This window comes from Mytilus edulis, chromosome 8, assembly GCF_963676685.1.
Source record: "Mytilus edulis chromosome 8, xbMytEdul2.2, whole genome shotgun sequence".
Taxonomy (NCBI): Eukaryota; Metazoa; Mollusca; class Bivalvia; order Mytilida; family Mytilidae; genus Mytilus; species Mytilus edulis.
In genome coordinates, this window is record NC_092351.1 from 674,616 (window position 1) to 697,798 (window position 23,183).

Genomic DNA, 23,183 nt, shown 5'->3' on the forward strand with positions numbered 1-23,183 from the left:
TTGTAAAGGCTACTGTGGAATCAGTTATTTTCAAATTTTGTGGTTTGAAGAAAAGTTGCATATTCATGGATGTTTAATTTCGTGGTTTTGGCAAATTCGGCATACCTCCTAGGATAATTTGTTATTCGTTGAACATTTAAGTTTGTGATTCTCCTGTACCCACAAAATCAACGAAAATAGGTATATCATAGGAGAGTATGATTGTTGTTAGGAATTTGAAGGAAAAAAACCTCATTGTAACAGAGAAGACCTTGTTGTTAATGTGTTTATCTTGAGTATGGTACATCTATGTATTGCTTAGATGTTGTTATCAAGTTTTGTTTTAATTTTCAGGAGAATGTGGAAAAATTTATCTATGAATTAGATGAACAGAAACAGCTGACCTCTGACCTCCAGATGTTAGTTGTTGATAAAGAAGAGAAAATAACAGACTTGGAGATATCACTAGAAGCCACAAAAGTGGAATTACAGAACTTAATGGACAGCATAGAAGATAAGGAGGCAGATATCACAAACTTACAACACAGAATTCACAGTCTAGAGGAAGTGGAGAGGTCACTTCAAAGTCAAATACAACAAGAAAACAAGGTCAACCAAGAAACAACAAGACAACATGCAGATAGAATATTACATTTAGAACATCGTGAGATTTCTGTTACTGAGGAAAACATCAAGTTATGTAGAGAACTAGAAGAGATGAATCATCTCAAATCTGCTGTTGAGGAGAAAATTGAGGACGGACACAAGGAATTGACAAACCAGTTACAACTGGTTCTGAAAGAAAAGGAAAGTATACAAACTGAACTTGAAATCACACAAAAAAAGCAAGCAAGTTTAAAGGAAGAAGTTTCTAACCTTGAAGGAAAATTAACAACTGTAGAAGATACACTAGAAATAGAAAAACAAACACGTCTTGATATTGCTGAGCAGATGACGGGTAACATTCAGACAGTTATCCAGGAGAAACAAGATTTGATAAACAACTTACAATCACTTACTTCACAAATAGAACAAGTTAAATCTGACAATGTTCAGCTGATAGAACAGATACAGGAATTAGAGAAAGTGAAAGTACAACAACAACAGGAAATATTACATCAGAAGGAGGAGTTAGGCAAAGTGAAAGTAGATAAAGAAATCACTGATGATAAACTGAAGAAGTTAGATACTAAATTCCACAGTCTAAACAAAGAAAATACACAGTTAATGAATGAGATTGACTTTTTACAGGAGAAAAAATTAAGGGATGAAAATGAAATTAAGGATCAAATTGAAACATTGAAGAGTGATTTGTTAAATTTGAAGGAGAAAGATGAGAGTCAAACTGAGGCTATATCTCAACATGTTGAGTGTTTGGAAGACGCTCATTCTGAGATTGAAAAGTTGAGGAATGACACTATGAATATGAAGGAGAAAGAGACAGTTCAGACTGAGACTATATCTCAACATCTCAAGTCATTGGAAGATGCTTATACACGAGAGAAAGAATTAGACAAAGAGAAAGTAGAACTGACATCAAAATTAGATCAAGTAACAACACAAAAAGAGGCCATCTCAAAACAGTTTTCTGGGTTAGTGAGTTCATTAGAAGAAGTAAGTAACAAATCAACAGAGAAGGAGACCAACTGGAGAAGTGAACAGGAGAGATTGACCACAGAATTACAGACTGTCACAAACCAAAAGGAGATCTTACAACAAAGGATTGCCTCCCTTGAGGAGGAAAAAGGAGCACTTGGGGAATTAGTTAAGCATTTAGAAACTAAGTTAGAAGATGTGGAAAGAGAAAGTAGAACAGAAATAGATTCTATTAAAACACTTTTAGAAAACACAGAACACCAGAGTGAGACACTACAATCTGTGAACTTGACATTACAGGAGACATTAGAGGATCAAGGTGTACGATCTCACAGCTTAGAGAACGATGTAGAAAAGTTAACACAAGAAATACATGTGTATAAAGATTTCAAAGGGAAATATGAAGATAAAGTCAAAGAAATATCATACATGGAACACGAAATGATGTCACAGATTGATTCACTAAAGGTTAAAATACAGGACACTGAGGCTGGAAAAGATATGCTGAATCAGCAGATTATCAATATTAATATTGTAGTCCAGACTTTGAATACTGAGAATGCAAGACTTGAAAAGGAAATAGACACAAAGGAAGAGGTCATAGAAAGGTTAACTTTACAATATGAATCTGAAATTAAAACTCTTAAAACTGAGGTCAAAGGTCAACAGTCTTGTAATAATGATTTGACTGAAAATATACAGCTTTTAGAAAACCGACTTAAAGAATTAGAAAGTGAAACTGTGAAATATAGAACACAAACTGAAGCGATACAAAACGAAGTAAAGCATAAAGAAAGTGAATCAATAAATAGAATAGAAGATTTATCTCAACTTCTCCACTCAGTGAAAGAGGACAGGAATCAACTAACACATGAAGTTCAATCTTTACAAAGGTAAACATGGTGTAGTTATGTACAATTGTCCATCTATTGTTCATTAATATGTCTACCTTTAATGGCAGTCTTCTGTGATTTATTCTATTGTATTCAAAAGAAGATGTGGCATGATTGCCAATGATACAACTTTTCACAAGAGACCAAATGATACAGAAATTAACAACTATAGATTACCATACGGTTTTCAACCACCAGTAAAGCCCAAACCGCTTATTTGTAAACAAATCAATCTCTGCTTATAGTAGGAAGAATGCAGTATGCCTATCATGATAATAGTTTGTTTTTTGTACAAAAATCTTTTGAAACAAATACCATACATTTGCCATATTGAAGGGTTAATTTATTTTCAGAAAAGAGATACTTTTGTTTATATGAGAATGTTTTTGTAATAAGGTGTTTGAGATTAATATGAATAACTTCATATCATTGTATATAACATTTGTATTAACAAGTTTTAAATAGAAATAATAATGCTTTATTATTTAGTCAAATAAACACTATAGAAGAAGAAAAAGAAGAAATGGCCAAACACTATGAAGATGAATTAATGGATCTGAGGGATCAAGCCAAGGCTATGGACAAGGATAATAAGTAGGTGTCTCAAACTTCTCAACTAATTAATAAGACAATATCAATGAATACAGCTTTTTTGTCTCGCTTGACGGAGTCAAAAAGCAAGACATAGGTATGCTGTTTCCGACGACTGTGGCGGCGGTAGGGTCAACAATGTATTAGTTTGTGATTAGGTCTAGTTTATGGTGAACCACTAGTGATAAGTCATAGATATTTAGTATGCAGCTGTATAAGTATTGGCACATCTCATTATCATGGAAATTATTTGGCCCAACCCCCTTAGTCTTGGTCTATTGACTTTGAAACTTTTGCTTAGTTTTCATGTATTAGTTTGTGATTAGGTCAGTTTATGGGAGACCACAAAAGATAAGTAAGGCTTAAATTAAAATATTGTTTGTTTGCCCTTTACCGACCGACCCTATAAATTCGTTCCGCCTGAAAATCTTTTATTTGTGTTTACAAACAAGATTTTATTTTAATTTATTTTTTGTTCCTACCAAAATTCTTATATTTGTATTTCCCGCTCAAAACTTTTTTACCGGAATTCTCGGGTTTTATCTTTACCGTATAAGGTCTAGTCCGTTTGGTATCACGTGAGCGTTTGACATAAATGAACACTTGCATTTGGAGTTTCAAAGCATTTGTTTGAAATCAATGTCAGGCGCGGATCCAGAGGGGGGGTTCCGGGGGTTGGAACCCCCATTTTTTTGGACGATAAATGCATTGGAATGGGGGCATGTAGTTGGAACCCCCCCCCCCCCCCCCCCCCCCTTTGTCCTGGGTTAGGAACCCCCCTTTTTAAAATGGCTGGATCCGCCCCTGAATGTTGAAAGCTTTGAAATCATGATTTAATGAACGTTACTCTGTATCTTTATACTTGAAGAGCAGGGTTCATTAAAAAAAATTCGTCCAATACTAAATTATCAACGTGTGTACAAAATATTTTGTAAACAGACTTTGTATCCTATGTAGGGATGGCCTTTGGTGGTCCATAGATTAGGATGATTATGTTAACGATGCCTTCGACCAGCATTGATATCTTCTGATTTATATCTGACATGAACCAAAAGTCTGTAAAGGGGAGAATATTTGGCAGTAAAATCGCCAAGTTTTTCCATACAGATCATTTATAAGTGCGATGTAAAATACGTGACAAAGTCAATTGAGTTTCAAGTCTTGAAGCATTTTTATTGAAAACACAGGCACACACAAAAATTTAAACACTCTAGGGACTTTTTCTACTAGTAATGTTCAATGTATATCTGCCCGGACATATTTTACCAGGACAAAGTTATCTCTTACAGAAAAACTTTAGGTCTATAGGTAAGCGTACAAGGTACATAGTACAGAATATTAGTGCAAGTAAAAACTCGAGTCTTAAAAATTCCAGGTATGTAAACGTTTAAAATATGCCACACAGCCCTATATTTTGATATTTGAAAAAAATTGTAGTGCATATATGAATTAACTTCACATTCTATACATGATATTTTTTTTTCTCTTCAAAACTTGGAACTATTATACTAATAGTCCTAGAAACTTATTAGCAAAAGCATACTTAAACAAAAGCAATACAGACAAAAATGACATCATGCAGATTGTGTATCTATAAAATAAAATATTATACCTACCTGCCTACCCATGACCAAAATGTACCGAGCTAAGTTATTTTTTGGGAAAGAAAAATAAAATATTTTACCTACCTACCTACCCTGTTTCAAAACATAGGGTCGGAAAAGGGCAAACAAACAATATTTTAATTTAGGCCTAAATGATATTTGGTATGCATGTATAATCATTGTCATATCTCATTTCCGTTGAGATTATTTGGCCATGACCTCTCAGTCATGGTCAATTGACTTTTGCTTAAGTTTTCATGTATTAGTTTGTGGTAAGATTGGTTTATGGAGAACCACTAGTGGTAGGTCAGTGATATTTGGTAAGCAGTTGTAATAGCATTGGCACATCTCATTTCCATGGAGATTGTTTAGTTATGTTCCTTCAGTCATAGTTCATTGACTTTGGATATTTGCAAAACTTGCATGTTATAGTGTTGCTATTTTAATTTCAACATTTGCATTATCTAAATTACAAAAAAGCGAGACATATCTCTGTACAGTTTATTGTGTATAACATTTCATGCATGTTTCAAAGTCATGTATTGGTCAATGTTCTGTGATCAATCAGTGTATATTGCAGACTCTACAAAAGGTGTGTGATATACCTTTCAAAGAGTTGTCAATCAGCCGTACTTTTCTTAAGCTGCAGATGAATAGTTGTCTTCATGACATCCACCAATACAGTGGAATCCCCTGTGTTCATGTGGTCAGTGATATCATGCACCAATACAGTGGAATCCCCTGTGTCCATGTGGTCAGTGATATCATGCACCAATACAGTGGAATCCCCTGTGTCCATGTGGTCAGTGATATCATGCACCAATACAGTGGAATCCCCTGTGTCCATGTGGTCAGTGATATCATGCACCAATACAGTGGAATCCCCTGTGTCCATGTGGTCAGTGATATCATGCACCAATACAGTGGAATCCCCTGTGTCCATGTGGTCAGTGATATCATGCACCAATACAGTGGAATCCCCTGTGTCCATGTGGTCAGTGATATCAAGCACCAATACAGTGGAATCCCCTGTGTCCATGTGGTCAGTGATATCATGCACCAATACAGTGGAATCCCCTGTGTTCATGTGGTCAGTGATATCATGCACCAATACAGTGGAATCCCCTGTGTCCATGTGGTCAGTGATATCATGCACCAATACAGTGGAATCCCCTGTGTCCATGTGGTCAGTGATATCATGCACCAATACAGTGGAATCCCCTGTGTTCATGTGGTCAGTGATATCATGCACCAATACAGTGGAATCCCCTGTGTCCATGTGGTCAGTGATATCATGCACCAATACAGTGGAATCCTCTGTGTCCATGTGGTCAGTGATATCATGCACCAATACAGTGGAATCCCCTGTGTCCATGTGGTCAGTGATATCATGCACCAATACAGTGGAATCCCCTGTGTCCATGTGGTCAGTGATATCATGCACCAATACAGTGGAATCCCCTGTGTCCATGTGGTCAGTGATATCATGCACCAATACAGTGGAATCCCCTGTGTCCATGTGGTCAGTGATATCATGCACCAATACAGTGGAATCCCCTGTGTCCATGTGGTCAGTGATATCATGCACCAATACAGTGGAATCCCCTGTGTCCATGTGGTCAGTGATATCATGCACCAATACAGTGGAATCCCCTGTGTCCATGTGGTCAGTGATATCATGCACCAATACAGTGGAATCCTCTGTGTCCATGTGGTCAGTGATATCATGCACCAATACAGTGGAATCCCCTGTGTTCATGTGGTCAGTGATATCATGCACCAATACAGTGGAATCCCCTGTGTCCATGTGGTCAGTGATATCATGCACCAATACAGTGGAATCCTCTGTGTCCATGTGGTCAGTGATATCATGCACCAATACAGTGGAATCCTGTCAGTGATATGCACCAATACAGTGGAATCCCCTGTGTTCATGTGGTCAGTGATATCATGCACCAATACAGTGGAATCCCCTGTGTCCATGTGGTCAGTGATATCATGCACCAATACAGTGGAATCCCCTGTGTCCATGTGGTCAGTGATATCATGCACCAATACAGTGGAATCCCCTGTGTCCATGTGGTCAGTGATATCATGCACCAATACAGTGGAATCCCCTGTGTCCATGTGGTCAGTGATATCATGCACCAATACAGTGGAATCCTCTGTGTCCATGTGGTCAGTGATATCATGCACCAATACAGTGGAATCCCCTGTGTCCATGTGGTCAGTGATATGCACCAATACAGTGGAATCCCCTGTGTCCATGTGGTCAGTGATATCATGCACCAATACAGTGGAATCCTCTGTGTCCATGTGGTCAGTGATATCATGCACCAATACAGTGGAATCCCCTGTGTCCATGTGGTCAGTGATATCATGCACCAATACAGTGGAATCCCCTGTGTCCATGTGGTCAGTGATATCATGCACCAATACAGTGGAATCCCCTGTGTCCATGTGGTCAGTGATATCATGCACCAATACAGTGGAATCCTCTGTGTCCATGTGGTCAGTGATATCATGCACCAATACAGTGGAATCCCCTGTGTCCATGTGGTCAGTGATATCATGCACCAATACAGTGGAATCCCCTGTGTCCATGTGGTCAGTGATATCATGCACCAATACAGTGGAATCCCCTGTGTCCATGTGGTCAGTGATATCATGCACCAATACAGTGGAATCCCCTGTGTCCATGTGGTCAGTGATATCATGCACCAATACAGTGGAATCCCCTGTGTTCATGTGGTCAGTGATATCATGCACCAATACAGTGGAATCCCCTGTGTCCATGTGGTCAGTGATATCATGCACCAATACAGTGGAATCCTCTGTGTCCATGTGGTCAGTGATATCATGCACCAATACAGTGGAATCCCCTGTGTCCATGTGGTCAGTGATATCATGCACCAATACAGTGGAATCCCCTGTGTCCATGTGGTCAGTGATATCATGCACCAATACAGTGGAATCCCCTGTGTCCATGTGGTCAGTGATATCATGCACCAATACAGTGGAATCCCCTGTGTCCATGTGGTCAGTGATATCATGCACCAATACAGTGGAATCTCCTGTGTCCATGTGGTCAGTGATATCATGCACCAATACAGTGGAATCCTCTGTGTCCATGTGGTCAGTGATATCATGCACCAATACAGTGGAATCCCCTGTGTTCATGTGGTCAGTGATATCATGCACCAATACAGTGGAATCCCCTGTGTCCATGTGGTCAGTGATATCATGCACCAATACAGTGGAATCCTCTGTGTCAATGTGGTCAGTGATATCATGCACCAATACAGTGGAATCCTCTGTGTCCATGTGGTCAGTGATATCATGCACCAATACAGTGGAATCCCCTGTGTCCATGTGGTCAGTGATATCATGCACCAATACAGTGGAATCCCCTGTGTCCATGTGGTCAGTGATATCATGTATAATGCATTATCTGATTTAGTCATATCCCCAATGTAACACAAATATAATAGCTGTATTTTCACTTGTATGCCAAATAGTCTGCAGTAACTTCAAATCACACAAGTTCCTGTAAAATTTGACATCACAATTTGATATATTTGATATAACATTTATATTTATCACAATTTGATATATTTGATATAACATTTATATTTATCACAATTTGATATATTTGATATAACATTTATATTTACAGCTGGAAGAAGATGTATGAAGACCTGATGACAAAGGTGGAGCCATTCATGGCACAGATAGACGCTTATGAGATGGAAAAAATGGCACTTCTTGGTAATTATTGATATCAATAGATTGTATTAAAAACCAACATTGAACCAAGGGGAGACACTATAAGTGGTTGTTACAGTAAAGATGTAAAATGATATTCTCAATTTGTCTCGATAGGTGGTCAGCCAAGTTTGAAAGTATGTTAAAATGGAACAGCCCCAAGAGATAATCAAAGCGCGAAAGCGCTGTAAAGGCAGTTAATTACAGGTTGTGTGTATTTCTAGTCCAGTTATATCATTATCTTCCATAGAACAGAGGTGGTTTGTAGTATTTAAGATTTAGAGTTCTCTTGTACCTAGTTCACCTATATCTATAGTCTACTGTTTACAGTATATTTTCTGTACCTCGCCATGAAATGCATTTTTAAGACATAAGAACTTTTCCTTTTTAATGTAAATGAAACTATTTTTAATTATTGATTATATACACATATTCAATTACTCCTATTCTATGAAAAATAATTCACAAAGATTGACTAGTCTCCGTTCTGTGTGTATTGCTAGAACATCAAGTAACATAATAGTTAATGTACATAGTAACATGTCAACTCTTTTGAAGACAGAACTTTTTTAAAATTCTCCCTCCAAGCAAAATTATTTTTCAGTATAAACATGATAAAGTTATCTACCTGTATTAATGACCTAGAGACTCTCAAGAGCCTGTGTCGCTCACCTTGGACGGTCTATGTGCATATTAAACAACGGACACATATAAAATGACAAAATTGTGTTTTTGATGATGGGGATGTGTTTGTAGATCTTTCTTTACTGAACATTCTTGGTGCTACAATTATCTCTATCTATAATAAACATGGCCCAGTATTTACAGTTGAAAATATTTTTTAAAAATTAACAAAAAATACAAAAATTTATGAAAATTGTTAAAAATTGACTATAAAGGGCAATAACTCTTTAAGGGGTCAACTTAAAAATTTTGGTCATATTGACTTATTTGTCGATCTTACTTTGCAGAACATTATTGCTGTTTACAGTTTATCTCTATCTATAATAATATTTAAGATAATAACCAAACTCTGCAAAATTTCCTTCAAATTACTAATTTTGGGGCAGCAATCCATCAACGGGTTGTCAGATTTGTCTGAAAATTCCTGGGCAGATAGATCTTCACTGAAGAGACAATTTCACCCTATGTCAGATTTGCTCTAAATGCTTTGGTTTCAGAGTTATAAGCCAAAATCTACATTTTACCTGTATGTTCTATTTTTGGCCATAGTGGCCATCTCGGTTGGTTGACCGGGTCTAACCACACATTTTTTAAATTAGATACCGCAATGATGATTTTGGCTAAGTTTGGTTAAATTTGGCACAGTAGTTTCAGAGAAGATTTTTTGTAAAAGTTTATGGACGACGAAACCAAGTGATGAGTCAGGTCAGGTGAGCTAAAAAGGAGTTTTTAATCAAGGTAACAATGACATCTGGTGGCCATAAAAGCTGTCTCATTAGCATTTTAACCACTTCCCATATTTGCTTTTAAGACAATAGAAGAAAATTATTCAATGCAAAAACAAAACTTACTTGTAAATATGAAATTCTCTTTACAGTATGAGTTTTTCTCATTGTTGGAGATTGTACAGTAGTACAGTCCTGTAACTGCTTATACCCATTTCTTATCCCCTTTAGTTTGATAAACTCACAGAATATCATATATTTACATTGTGCCACATCTCCTTATTTTTATATGCATTACAATAACATGAACAATTGTAATTCAAATCTATATATCAAAGCAAAATGAATTTCACTACTTTCATTCATGCATCCTTTGGAAAAATATAAGTTCTAAAATGACACAATATATGTTTATTTATATAAAAATAATATTTAGTTTTCGACTCTTAACAGGTATAAACAAGAATGTGTCCCCAGTACACGAATGCCCCACTCGCACTATCATTTTCCATGTTCAGTGGACCGTGACATTGGGGTAAAAACTCTAATTTGGCATTAAAATTAAAAAGATCATATCATAGGGAACATGTGTACCAAGTTTGAAGTCGATTGGACTTCAACTTCATCAAAAACTACATTGACCAAAAACTTTAACCTGAAGAGGGACAGACGGACGGACGAACAGACGCACAGACCAGAAAACATAATGCCTCCCTACTATCGTAGGTGGGGCATAAAAATGCACAGCTGTGTCATGATTTGTGAAATCTGTGCTGAAAACAAAGCATTTATGGTGTTTGAGTAATTCCATCTGTGAAGCTCAACATTAGCTCGTCAGTTGGTGGTGGACAGTTATAAATCTTTCCTGCAGGATGAATGTACATCTGTTCAGGAAAACCAATTTCACAAATCAAAACTTTCCTCTAGATTTCTCCTACAATATTCATCCAGTTTAGTTCTTTTGGTTTAACGGGACACCGTCCTGATTTTTAATTTTGTAAACCATTCAGTCTCTTGCTTACAAATGGTGCATGAAAATAGGATGGGAATGCATGGCAGTAGACAAGTCTCTATAAAGTGGTCATGTGCCCTGAAAAAAGTTTTATAACATTAGCTTTGTCATTGATATTTTTCAAGAAAGCCCGAGGCATAGCTCATGAATTCTTGTCATTACAACCGAAATTTACATAATTACTGCTAAAATAATTATCAGTATAATATATCTCTTGTAGAAAAACCATACAATTGTAGTATTAACCAAAAAATGTCAAACAGATGATATTGAATCGTAATCCCAAAAGTTATGACGTCTTGAATTCACCCCCTTTTTATTCTAAAACGATAATTGCGGTTGCAAACAGACTTTGGTTTACTTGCATGGCGATTATATAAATAACAGTATATATTTCTTAAAGAAAATAAAGTTTTACCATGAATAGTTTCCTGAACGTAGTCGTTTTCAGTAAAATGTGCCTTGCAAACAACAGCTGATTGATATGGGTTCTACGATTGCATCGCACATGACAATCTACGTTTGAGCCATGGCGTTGATCCAACTTTTCCTTCTTATTAAGTCATTTAGAAATGCAAGTCCTCCTCTTAAATGACACTCAGGTACACACCAACAAGGACTAGGCATCGTTAATTGTGTGATTGTTTTCAGTGCAAAAACGGAAGTTAAGGACGGAACTGACTGGTCTCACTAATAAGAGACAAGAAGAATTTTAGAGACAAACAGCGACAAGAAGTTTAATTTAGTGACGAAGTGACAATAACTAACAAGGGACAAGCGAATCGTAATTCTCTCACGAGGCTATTCTCATTTGATGTGATAGGGTGAAGCTACACCTATCAAATATGTCCCTATGAAAAAGAAGAATTTCACTGTTAGAAAGGAAATGATATTGCATGGTTTTGATTCAATAAATTCTTTAAAAGGAAATTGAAATTTTTTTGTTTTGATGGCCAATTTTTGGCGTGTGCATAAAATATATATTTTTTTTATATCTAATAAAAACTATTCCCTTTCTTCTTAATAAAAACATATTTTTATCTATCAATGTACAGTAATATAAAAAATGTTTTATAACCGCCCCTATAATAAAAAATAATGCATGTTTTTTTTAATATCTATGGGGAATAAGTTGTTGCAATGACATTTATTTTATTTATGTATAGTCGCTATATAGTCTTCTTGACGCTTCTTCTCGCTAAATTAATTATATTGTCGCTTCTTATCGCTATTTTAATTTTATTGTCGCTTCTTATCACTTTTTGACGCTTCTTGTCTTTAATTATTGGAACCCTATTCAGGAACGATAATTTCATATTTTACATAACTGAGACCGAAATAACTATAACGTCATACGGCTTCACGTACAGAATTACTTTAAATTGTATCTTATGCAATATAATTCACGGTCAGTCGACATTTAATTATAATATCATGTTATATCAACGAGTGAAATGATTTTAAAATATCTTTAGATCGCAAATAGTACTCGAAATTGAACGGACCTCTTTCCACACGGAATTCGAATAATGATAGTTTGTAATCAGATTGACTGCTTATAATGCAAAAGACACATTAATAAACATATTTTTAAAACGAACAATACACACTGATCGTTTCTTTATTTCCCAATGTAAATGAAAGGAACAAAAACCAATACATACCACAAAAAGTAGAGGAGAAATTTAAACATTTCCGGATCTATTTCTTGCAAAATGACCCCCAGCAAAGATTTGCGTAAGGAAAGATGAACCTCATGACTTGAAAGTCAGGCCTTAAAGCACTGCCTTTAAAAAATGATGTAATGTAAATTCAGAAAGTATTGCGTGCAGTTACAATTGTTTTTTGTCATTGTAGACTAAAATGTGATTTAAATTTTTGCGATATTGAGCAAAATCCTGTTTCATTCATATAAAAACAAGAATGTGTCCACAGTACACGGATGCCCCACTCGCACTATCATTTTCTATGTTTAGTGGACCGTGAAATTGGAATAAATTCTCTAATTTGGCATTAAAATTAGAATGATCTAATCAAAGGGAACATGTATACTAAGATTCAAGTTGATTGGACTTCTACTTTATCAAAAACTACCTTGACTAAAAACTTTAACCTGAAATTTGCACTATCATTTTCTATGTTCAGTGAACCATAAAATTGGGGTCAAAACTATAATTTGGCATTTAAATTAGAAAGATCATATCATAGGGCACATGTATACTAAGTTTCAAGTTGATTGGACTTCAATTTCATCAAAAACTACCTTGACCAAAAACTTTAACCTGAAATTTGCACTATCATTTTCTATGTTCAGTGAACCGTAAAATTGGGGTCAAAACTATAATTTGGCATTTAAATTAGAAAGATCATATCATAGGGCACATGTATACTAAGTTTCAAGTTGATTGGACTTCAACTTCATCAAAAACTACCTTGACCAAAAACTTTAACCTGAAATTTGCACTATCATTTTCTATGTTCAGTGAACCGTAAAATTGGGGTCAAAACTATAATTTGGCATTTAAATTAGAAAGATCATATCATAGGGCACATGTATACTAAGTTTCAAGTTGATTGGACTTCAACTTCATCAAAAACTACCTTGACCAAAAACTTTAACCTGAAGTGGGACAGACGGACAAACGAACAAACAGACAGACGGACGGACGAACGGACGCACAGACCAGAAAACATAATGCCCCTCTACTATCGTAGGTGGGGCATAAAAATCAAAATGCAAGTTTAAATTATTTCTATTATTTTCTCAATACTTTACGCAATAACAAAAACATTGCAATAATATATCTGAATTCACAGTAATAATTCACACAGTTGACAAATCGCAATGTTGATCATTATGCCCTTGCTTTAAAAAAGGGGGGGTATACTGTTTAATGTCAGTCTGTCCATCCATCAGTCAATCCATCATTCCGTCGGTCCATCCCATGAATATTTTTGTCGCATTTTTCTCAGGAACTACTTGACAAGGATTTCTGAAATTTGGTTTCAGGGTTTCTTTAAGTCAGCTATACCGTGTGATGCCTTTTCAGAATCATAACTCAACAACTTTTTGTTAACTGAACACTTGTATCATTTTACACATGATAGACAAGGTGATCATTTTTGTCACATTTTTCTTAGGAACTACTGGACAAGGATTTCTTAAATTTGGTTTCAGGGTTTATATAACTCAGCTATACCGTGTGATGGGTTTTCAGATTCATCACTCGACAACTACCTGTTTATGGAAATATTTCAGCGGGGATATCATCTGAGCAGTAGCTCTCATTTTTGTTTGTTTATACTGTTATTTTTTTAAGGGAAAGCTGTTTGCTCAGGGAAAAGATTAAACCATGCAAGTAACAGAACAATAGTTGTTTTCCTTGTAGGGAGCAGTCAGTTTGCCAAGTATTATTTGATTAAATTTGTTAAATTATACATGTAACATGTTGATGGTTGTTTTTCATTGTAGGGAGAAGTCAGTTTGCCCAGTAATAGATTAAATTATTCATGTAACATATTGATGGTTGTTTTTCATTGAAGGGAGCAGTCAGTTTGCCCAGTATTAGATTAAATTATTCATGTAACAGACTGATGGTCGTTTTTCATTGAAGGGAGCAGTCAGTTTGTCCAGTATTAGATTAAACTATTCATGTAACATATTGATGGTTGTTTTTCATTGTAGGGAGAAGTCAGTTTGCTCAGGCAGAGATGGATAAATTGAGTCAAGCCTATGCCAAACTACTGGGGCATCAAAATCAAAAACAGAAAATCCATCATATTGTCAAAATAAAAGAAGAAAATAATAGTCTGAAAAAGGTAAGCTATATAACTGAATAGGTGAACCTCACATTTGTATTGACTCATTAACCAAGTCCAGTGGCTTATATTTCATATATATTCAGATCGAGAACTGAATGAACAATAAACCAATAATGGGTTTAAGGTGGTACCTAACACTACAGGGAGATAACTCTGTAAAGTCAGCTAAACGTTTTAATTACGTTGTGTTGTAAAAGGAATATTAAGCTTCCCAATGATCAAAATTGGTGTTTGTCAAATTGCTATATAACCAGTGTAATTTTTCTGACAAAACAGTTGGTTCAAAATTTTTGAAATTTTTATATTTTTGTTACAGGGTCAAAGTAAATACTTTGTCAAAATTTAAATAAAATTAAACGAGCCAAATTAATTTTAGTGAAAGTGTTAGGTACCACCTTAAAAATAAAAAAATACAACAATTTAAATGTAAAAAAAAAAACAGCAATCCCTGTATTGGTACACACACATCAAAAAAAATCTTCATTGTATAGGATTTAAACTAATAGGTATATCTATCTCCATTAATTCCAAATATTGTAATAAGTGCAAATTGACATCTCTTAATATCACCATCCATTAAACTCTTGACAGAATGTAAAGCAACAACAGTGCAATCCCTTACCTTATAATTTGGTAAGGCCAAAAAAAAATATATGTCTGTTTACGGTTACCCAACCGACCCTATTTTGAGCGCCAACCCTAAGCCATTTTATATCCGTCGTAAAGTAAAAAATAAACTGAACTCGTGTTAAAAGTAAAGATAGTGTTGCCATGTTCATAATCATGAATATGATAGCTGTTTTAAGGAAATTCGGGACTAGTGTGATGAAATAAACATTTTGCCACCATTTTTTTCCAATTAATAACAGGGAACTAATCCAATCATTAAAATTACGTAACTCGCCGGCCCATGATCAACTCCAACCACGACAAGTCGAAACCACACACTCAAAATCATATCACAAAAAATGAAATGAAAAAATAAAATAAATTGAAAATAGTTCTACCCTATTTTTTTAACCCTTTCAACGCTATACACGGCATATGCCGCGATGACGTACGCCGTTCGCCACTGCTATTCGCGGCATATGCCGCGATGAAAAAGGATTTTTCATAAGGACTCTTAAACCATTCGGTTTTCATTCGGGTTCTCTCTAATTTTTCCTCGTTTGAATCTAGGATATGCAAGGTCTCATTTGCGCTTGAAATCCCGACAATTTTTATAGTAAAATCATGCAGTAGAAGGAAAATAGAAGGAAAATAAAAACAAATATTTTGACAAATGCAAATGGCGGAAATCGGAAACGAAGCTGTAAATATGGAAAAATTTCAGCATTTCCTTGGCGAAACTTACAACGAGGATTAGTTAAAAGGTTTCTTGTTATCTCAATGTGTTTATTACATAAAATTCGTGTGGGAAATATGATTTGATCGATCATTACGAGACGTAGAAAAAGGGGGAAAACGGAGGTTGACTGAAATTTTTTAGGACGGAGCAATTTATTTGTGCCACGATTACATAAAACGTTATGTATGGTACAATACGCTACGGAATCGGGCAACTGGTGTCTTCTTTACAATATGGCAGATAAAACAACAAAATAAATGAAGACTAAAAGTAGTTTTTATTCAAAATTCAACACAAATGTAATAAATTACACCTTTTACCTGTTAATTACCTGAAAACGCAGGTAACCTGATAAAAATTTCAGTAAAATAATTGCCTAACATTACAGTTCATGCTCTCCTGAGCATTTTTCATGCAATAACTTTCTCTGTATCTCATATAATAAAAAAGATACAGCAGTCTGAAAAGGAAAATACTGTTCTAATGAATGTACTAAAAAAAAATGCAGCAGCAGCAGCCATTTTTCTATTTTTTTGTGTAGCGTTGAAAGGGTTAAAGCATGTAACCTTAAACAGACATTATTTTTTTTTGGCCTAAGGATTTATGATCCAGCAACTCAACAAGCAACAATTACTAGTTATTATAGTGAGGTCAGACAGAAGTTTTATACTAGTTATTATAGTGAGGTCAGGCAGAAGTTTTATACTAGTTATTATAGTGAGGTCAGGCAGAAGTTTTATACTAGTTATTATAGTGAGGTCAGACAGAAGTTTTATACTAGTTATTATAGTGAGGTCAGACAGAAGTTTTATACTAGTTATTATAGTGAGGTCAGACAGAAGTTTTATACTAGTTATTATAGTGAGGTCAGGCAGAAGTTTTATACTAGTTATTATAGTGAGGTCAGACAGAAGTTTTATACTAGTTATCATAGTGAGGTCAGACAGAAGTTTTATACTAGTTATCATAGTGAGGTCAGACAGAAGTTTTATACTAGTTATTATAGTGAGGTCAGACAACAGAAGTTTTATACTAGTTATTATAGTGAGGTCAGACAGAAGTTTTATACTAGTTATTATAGTGAGGTCAGACAGAAGTTTTATACTAGTTATTATAGTGAGGTCAGACAACAGAAGTTTTATACTAGTTATCATAGTGAGGTCAGACAGAAGTTTTATACTAGTTATTATAGTGAGGTCAGACAGAAGTTTTATACTAGTTATCATAGTGAGGTCAGACAGAAGTTTTATACTAGTTATTATAGTGAGGTCAGACAACAGAAGTTTTATACTAGTTATTATAGTGAGGTCAGACAGAAGTTTTATACTAGTTATTATAGTGAGGTCAGACAGAAGTTTTATACTAGTTATCATAGTGAGGTCAGACAGAAGTTTTATACTAGTTATTATAGTGAGGTCAGACAACAGAAGTTTTATACTAGTTATTATAGTGAGGTCAGACAGAAGTTTTATACTAGTTATTATAGTGAGGTCAGACAGAAGTTTTATACTAGTTATTATAGTGAGGTCAGACAGACGTTTTATACTAGTTATCATAGTGAGGTCAGACAGACGTTTTATACTAGTTATTATAGTGAGGTCAGACAGACGTTTTATACTAGTTATCATAGTGAGGTCAGACAGAAGTTTTATACTAGTTATCATAGTGAGGTCAGACAGAAGTTTTATACTAGTTATTATAGTGAGGTCAGACAACAGAAGTTTTATACTAGTTATTATAGTGAGGTCAGACAGAAGTTTTATACTAGTTATTATAGTGAGGTCAGACAGAAGTTTTATACTAGTTATTATAGTGAGGTCAGACAGAAGTTTTATACTAGTTATTATAGTGAGGTCAGACAGAAGTTTTATACTAGTTATTATAGTGAGGTCAGACAGAAGTTTTATACTAGTTATTATAGTGAGGTCAGACAGAAGTTTTATACTAGTTATCATAGTGAGGTCAGACAGAAGTTTTATACTAGTTATTATAGTGAGGTCAGACAGAAGTTTTATATTTTAGATCTATATTTTTAATACGATTTTTAATCTTTTTTTTAAAGGAAACTACCTCACTCAGAGAACAGGTTAATAAACTTAAAAGAACCAACCAGAAATTAGAGGAAAAGACCTTGACATTAGAAGGGCGAAAAAGATTTGATCCATCAAAAGCTTTCCAATCCAAAGAGAACACAGTTCCACCATCAAGTCCATTAAAAGATGGTAAATATTTCTTGTCAGCACAATATTATCATACTCTTGCAACAAACAGATTTATTATTTTAGATTCAAACCTATGAACACATTTATATTTAAATTTTTAATTGACTCTTAAATCCTGAAGCAGATAATACATACACAATTAGGCAATGCACTGTTTATAAAACATTGTACAAGTATAACTTGCTTTCTATTACTTCTTTTGATAACCTCATTCTTCATATATTTATTTATTTTTCTAGGAAATAGAAAATAAAGAAAAGAAGCCAAAAGAAAAGGATCCTATCCATAATGGACCTGTTGAATGTCATCGGTGTGAAGTCTAGGAGCACAGTATATAGTGTTATTGTGACATTTTGTATAATGATTATAACAATGTGTGTAATAAGTATGACAATATTTTATTATTGTTACATTGTGTATAATGATTCTAACAATGTGTGTTATAAGTATGACAATATAGTGTTATAGTGACATTGTGTAAAATGCTACCTTATATAATCTTACAGTGACATTGTGTAAAATGAATCTAACAATGTGTGTGATGTCAATTTATATAATCTTATAATGACATTGTGTAAAATGATAGAGAATTTGTATTGTATGTCAAGTTACACAGCACATAGTTTTAATGGTGTAAAATAATTCTAAAAATGTAAGAAATAATTGTGACAATGTATTGTTTTATCATAATAATACCCAATCATTATCAACAAACAAACATGATAGCAATATTATTTGTAAGATTGATTTTAAAGATCCCATTCCTACTCATAACCATAAAATATAAAACCCAAGAGTTGACTTCTCAAGATCTTATAATATTCATTTCAAGGTTGTGAATTTTAGTGTCTACCAAAACATATTCTCATATCACCTGGATAATAAAACAGTTATTACCCCAGTGACAACAGAGTCTAGTCAGAAATGTTAACTGAATATTACATTAAATGCAGCAGAAATCTTCATTTCTTACTGCATATGTACTCACACATATCACTTTTATGACAAGGAAATAGCAGGTTTTAATTATGTGAAGTACCACTGTAGTATAACTGTATTTTATACTGTACTTTAAATAGTTATTAGTGTTTTTAATGTAGAATTATGTATGCAACCACTTTTATTTTTTTTAAATCATTTGTTATAAGTCTATATGTATGATAGCTTTCTGAGTTATTATTTAGTATTTACCTATGACAATTTTAAATCTATGGCAGTACATTTTTCACACTACCTCTATTTATTTTTTATTAGTAAAAGTTTAAATCTTGAAGGTACTTTTTCATCTTTGTTCAATCTACAAGCGATAATATTTCTCTGTACCTTTATTTTTATAGTGTCTGTTTTTCTTTAGTTTTTAGTATGTAGTGATTAGTAATAACTAGATATAGACTTATGTAGAGAAAACAGTTTAGAATAAAACCTCAACTCAATTACACTTGCCTGAATTAGCAAATTTTTAACTGTAAAAGATTTCAAACAAATGATCTGGTAACACCAGTGCTTGATATGCCAGTCATATTTTTAAATATTACTAAATGAAATTCAAGCAAGTACTATTTGATGAATATGTACAATGACCTTTGATTTGACCTTTATATATGCAGCTACTTACAAGTATACTGTTCATCACCATGTCAACAATATTTTAAGTTTTCATGTTTAATAACTCTTTAGATAAGTCATCATGTCAATATGTGCCAATGTATTTTAAGAATAAAATGTATGTCTGACAGAGAGATTAAGTCGTGGGAAAGTTTTTAATGAGATTTAAGGTATAGTTTCCTTTAACACATTGACTTGTAACATTTGAACTTTATAACATCAACACATCCTGTATAAAAAATACTTGAAACCAGATTTAATATGTGTTAAAGTTTAGAGAGCCACAAAAATCACTTAGAAGTCACATTGATATGCACACTTTAAAATGCTGCCTTGAAACTTTTTGCCATAGAATCACATATGCAATCTTGTTACTTACTGATTCTTTATGTAGCATGTCAGTAAATAGAATCAAGTAAAACTTTTGTTTTGAATCAGGTTCAACTTTAGGCTGACATATCATGTGACTTTAGGCTGACATATCATGTTTTGAGTTTGATTGTTTATGTATTTTGTGCATGATCAAGATCAATTAAAATTTTAGACTGTGTTTAATTTCGTTTCTATGTTGATTCAGGCCATTTAAGTAGCACCTTTAACATCCCTGTCTGTGAGCAGGATAATTGGCAAACAAATTATACATGTTCGAAAGATGAACCCTGTGGTCTTTATAATAACACAACCCATAATTCTAGGTTCATTGCATTGGACAAAGTAAACCCTTAAGGCTTATGTCTCATTAATTTTTAAAAGATCCACATAAAACTTATTGTAAGGATGTATCTAGGGGAATATGTCAAACAGACAACAGCCAAAGGACACCAATGGGACTTCAACAAAGCGAGAAAAACACACACCCAGAAGTGTGTAAACAAAATGTGTAATCTTCTATTTTCTTTGCTTCATTGACTTCCATAAGTAAGTTTTTGGGCCATGAAGTATTGATAAATTGAAGTCGCATGTTCAGGTGTTTTAATTGAAATAACTGAGTTCATAATTGGCAAGTGTTTTACTGTCATGGGAAGGATCAGTATACACAGCCAAAAATGTGGTAAAAGGCACTATGTTCATGGATTGATAGATCACATGATTAGTCGAGTGTTAAAAGTAAAATTTAAAAAAAACCCAGCTCCAATGAGAATTCCAACTTAAAAGTACTTTATCAAGTGGCAAAATCAAAACCGTAAACACATCTGACAAAGAAATGGAAGTGTTTTATTTCTGACTTGTTACCGGTATCTCCTTGTGTTTCCTATTAATAGATTGATAGATCATATGACGAGACAGGTTTAATGGATGCTTAAATAATGATCAGTATAGCTTAATGGCTTGATAAAGCATACAACTAAACAGTTTAATTGGATTAATAGATCACATGATTAGACAGGTATAATAAATGGTTCATTGACATCATCATCCTTTTTAATTGATTGATATATAATCTGTTCAGACTGATTTGATAGATCACATGACCAGATTGGTTTAGTAGATTGATATACCACAGACCAAGCGGTCTCTAAAAACACCGCAAAGGACCTCCTTTGTGCACAAAGGAGCACACAGGAGCACTAAGGACTCCAAAGAAATTTGATAAGAGCACAAAGGACCTGAAATTCCCTTTAAAGCATAAAAATATTATGAATCCTAAAGAAAAATGTTAAAAAATTTAAATAGTTTCAATAAAAATTGCGATTTTTATAATGTACGATTTTGGTGTTATCACCGGTATCGGTTTGGAACCGACTTTATATCCGGGCTATTTGAAAGGGCCCGTGTAACACTAAGTCTTATCAATTCAAAGTTTTAAAAAGTTTTGAAATTTTAATTTAGATCTTTAGAATTTTGATCAAAGTTTTAAAATTCTCAAAATTCAATATTATGTAAAAGTTTTGAAATTTTGAAATTCTAATCAAATAATAAAAATATTAAAATTCTGAATATCGTTTTTAAATCTGATAGTATAGAAATTTAATCAAACTTTTAAAATACTAAACCAAAAGTGCAATCTTGATAATTTCATTTTTTGAAAATTTGATTTTTAAAATTTTGATTAAAATATCAAAAATAGAAAAGGGGCGAAAAGAGGGGTACCTGCAATCTGCGAAACGAAATAACAGCGGAAAGAAACGAAACAAAATGAAATGGAAACATACTGATGTTTAAAAGTATGTAAGTATTAGTTAGCACAAAGGACCACAAAAGAGTTTGATAAGTGCTCAAGGGAACTGAAATTGTTCAAAGAATTGCATGGGGGAAAGTGATTTCTTTCGGAAAAATGTGTATTTAATTAATATATTTGAAAAACAAAAGAAAACTTCAGATATAATTATGCACAATGATAAAAATACCAGTTTTCTAAATACAGATCTCACAAGCGGCGATCAAAGACATCGTCTATTGAAGTTTTAAAAAAAAAATGAGAAAATTTTTATAGAAATATAAGAATAAAAAAATCAGAGAGTTCTTCATTGAAACATTCAAAGCTGTACAAATACAACATAATTCACTCTCAATACAACTACTTTGTTTTGTTCCGAATAAAATTTTATGAAACAAAGTGTGTCAGATTGAAATTTCTGAAAAACGGATTGAAAAATTCATACCAATTTTCTACCTTTAGAATAAATCTCATACTGTTTGTTCCCTTTGTGTCTTATAAACGTTTTCGATAAAGCAATTTAAGAATCGTCATGTTAGAAAATTTCTGTACATACTTTGTTTTTTGTGCAGAATAAAATTTTATAAAACAAAGTGTATGTTGAAATTGATGTAATACGGATTGACAAATTCAAACTGATTTCGTACCTTAAGAATCATTGTCATACCTTTCCCTTTGTGCCTTTAGAAACGTTTTTTGTCATAGCAATACATATAACCATACATAAGAAAACAAGCTGATGATGAAATACGAGACACAAAAAAAACCCAGAAACATCGGTATCCTTACATAATTTTCGAAGTTTTGGTAAAGTCTCTTATTTTAAAGAATATAACAACAAGAAAATATTAAGAATAATATATTTTTTTTTTATCAATAATATCTTATTAAAACTATCTAAAAATATCACATTCATGAGCTATCACATAGCCCGGATATAAAGTCGGTTCCTAACCAATACCGGTGATAACACCAAATCTTACATTATACAAATCGCAATTTTTATTGAAATTATTTTATTTTTTTTTACATTTTTCTTCAGGATTCATAATATTTTTATGCTTTAAAGGGAATTTTAGGTCCTTTGTGCTCTTATCAAACTTCTTTGGGGTCCTTAGTGCTTCTATGTGCTCCTTTGTGCACAAAGGAGGTCCTTTGCGGTATTTTTAGAGACCCCAG

The 23,183-nt window shown here is 33.8% G+C and overlaps 1 protein-coding gene and 1 long non-coding RNA gene across 3 annotated transcripts in view; one reads left to right on the forward strand and one right to left on the reverse strand.

Moving 5' to 3' along the window:
• Nucleotides 1-20,396, forward strand: part of LOC139484560 (hyaluronan mediated motility receptor-like) — a 37,854-nt gene extending 17,458 nt beyond the window's left edge. For both annotated transcript variants that reach the window (XM_071268316.1, XM_071268317.1), the window contains 6 exons: nt 334-2,468; nt 2,958-3,062; nt 8,340-8,431; nt 14,535-14,668; nt 18,082-18,241; nt 18,481-20,396. In XM_071268316.1, coding sequence (XP_071124417.1) covers nt 334-2,468; nt 2,958-3,062; nt 8,340-8,431; nt 14,535-14,668; nt 18,082-18,241; nt 18,481-18,494 — 2,640 coding nt within the window. In that variant the 3' untranslated portion in view covers nt 18,495-20,396. The remainder of the gene's footprint in view (nt 1-333; nt 2,469-2,957; nt 3,063-8,339; nt 8,432-14,534; nt 14,669-18,081; nt 18,242-18,480) is intronic.
• Nucleotides 10,234-12,350, reverse strand: LOC139484563 (uncharacterized). The gene is made up of 2 exons (XR_011655119.1): nt 11,268-12,350; nt 10,234-10,927 (listed from the first exon to the last, which is right to left on the reverse strand). It is a non-coding gene; the product is annotated as an uncharacterized lncRNA (long non-coding RNA).
• Nucleotides 20,397-23,183: the final 2,787 nt, after the last annotated feature.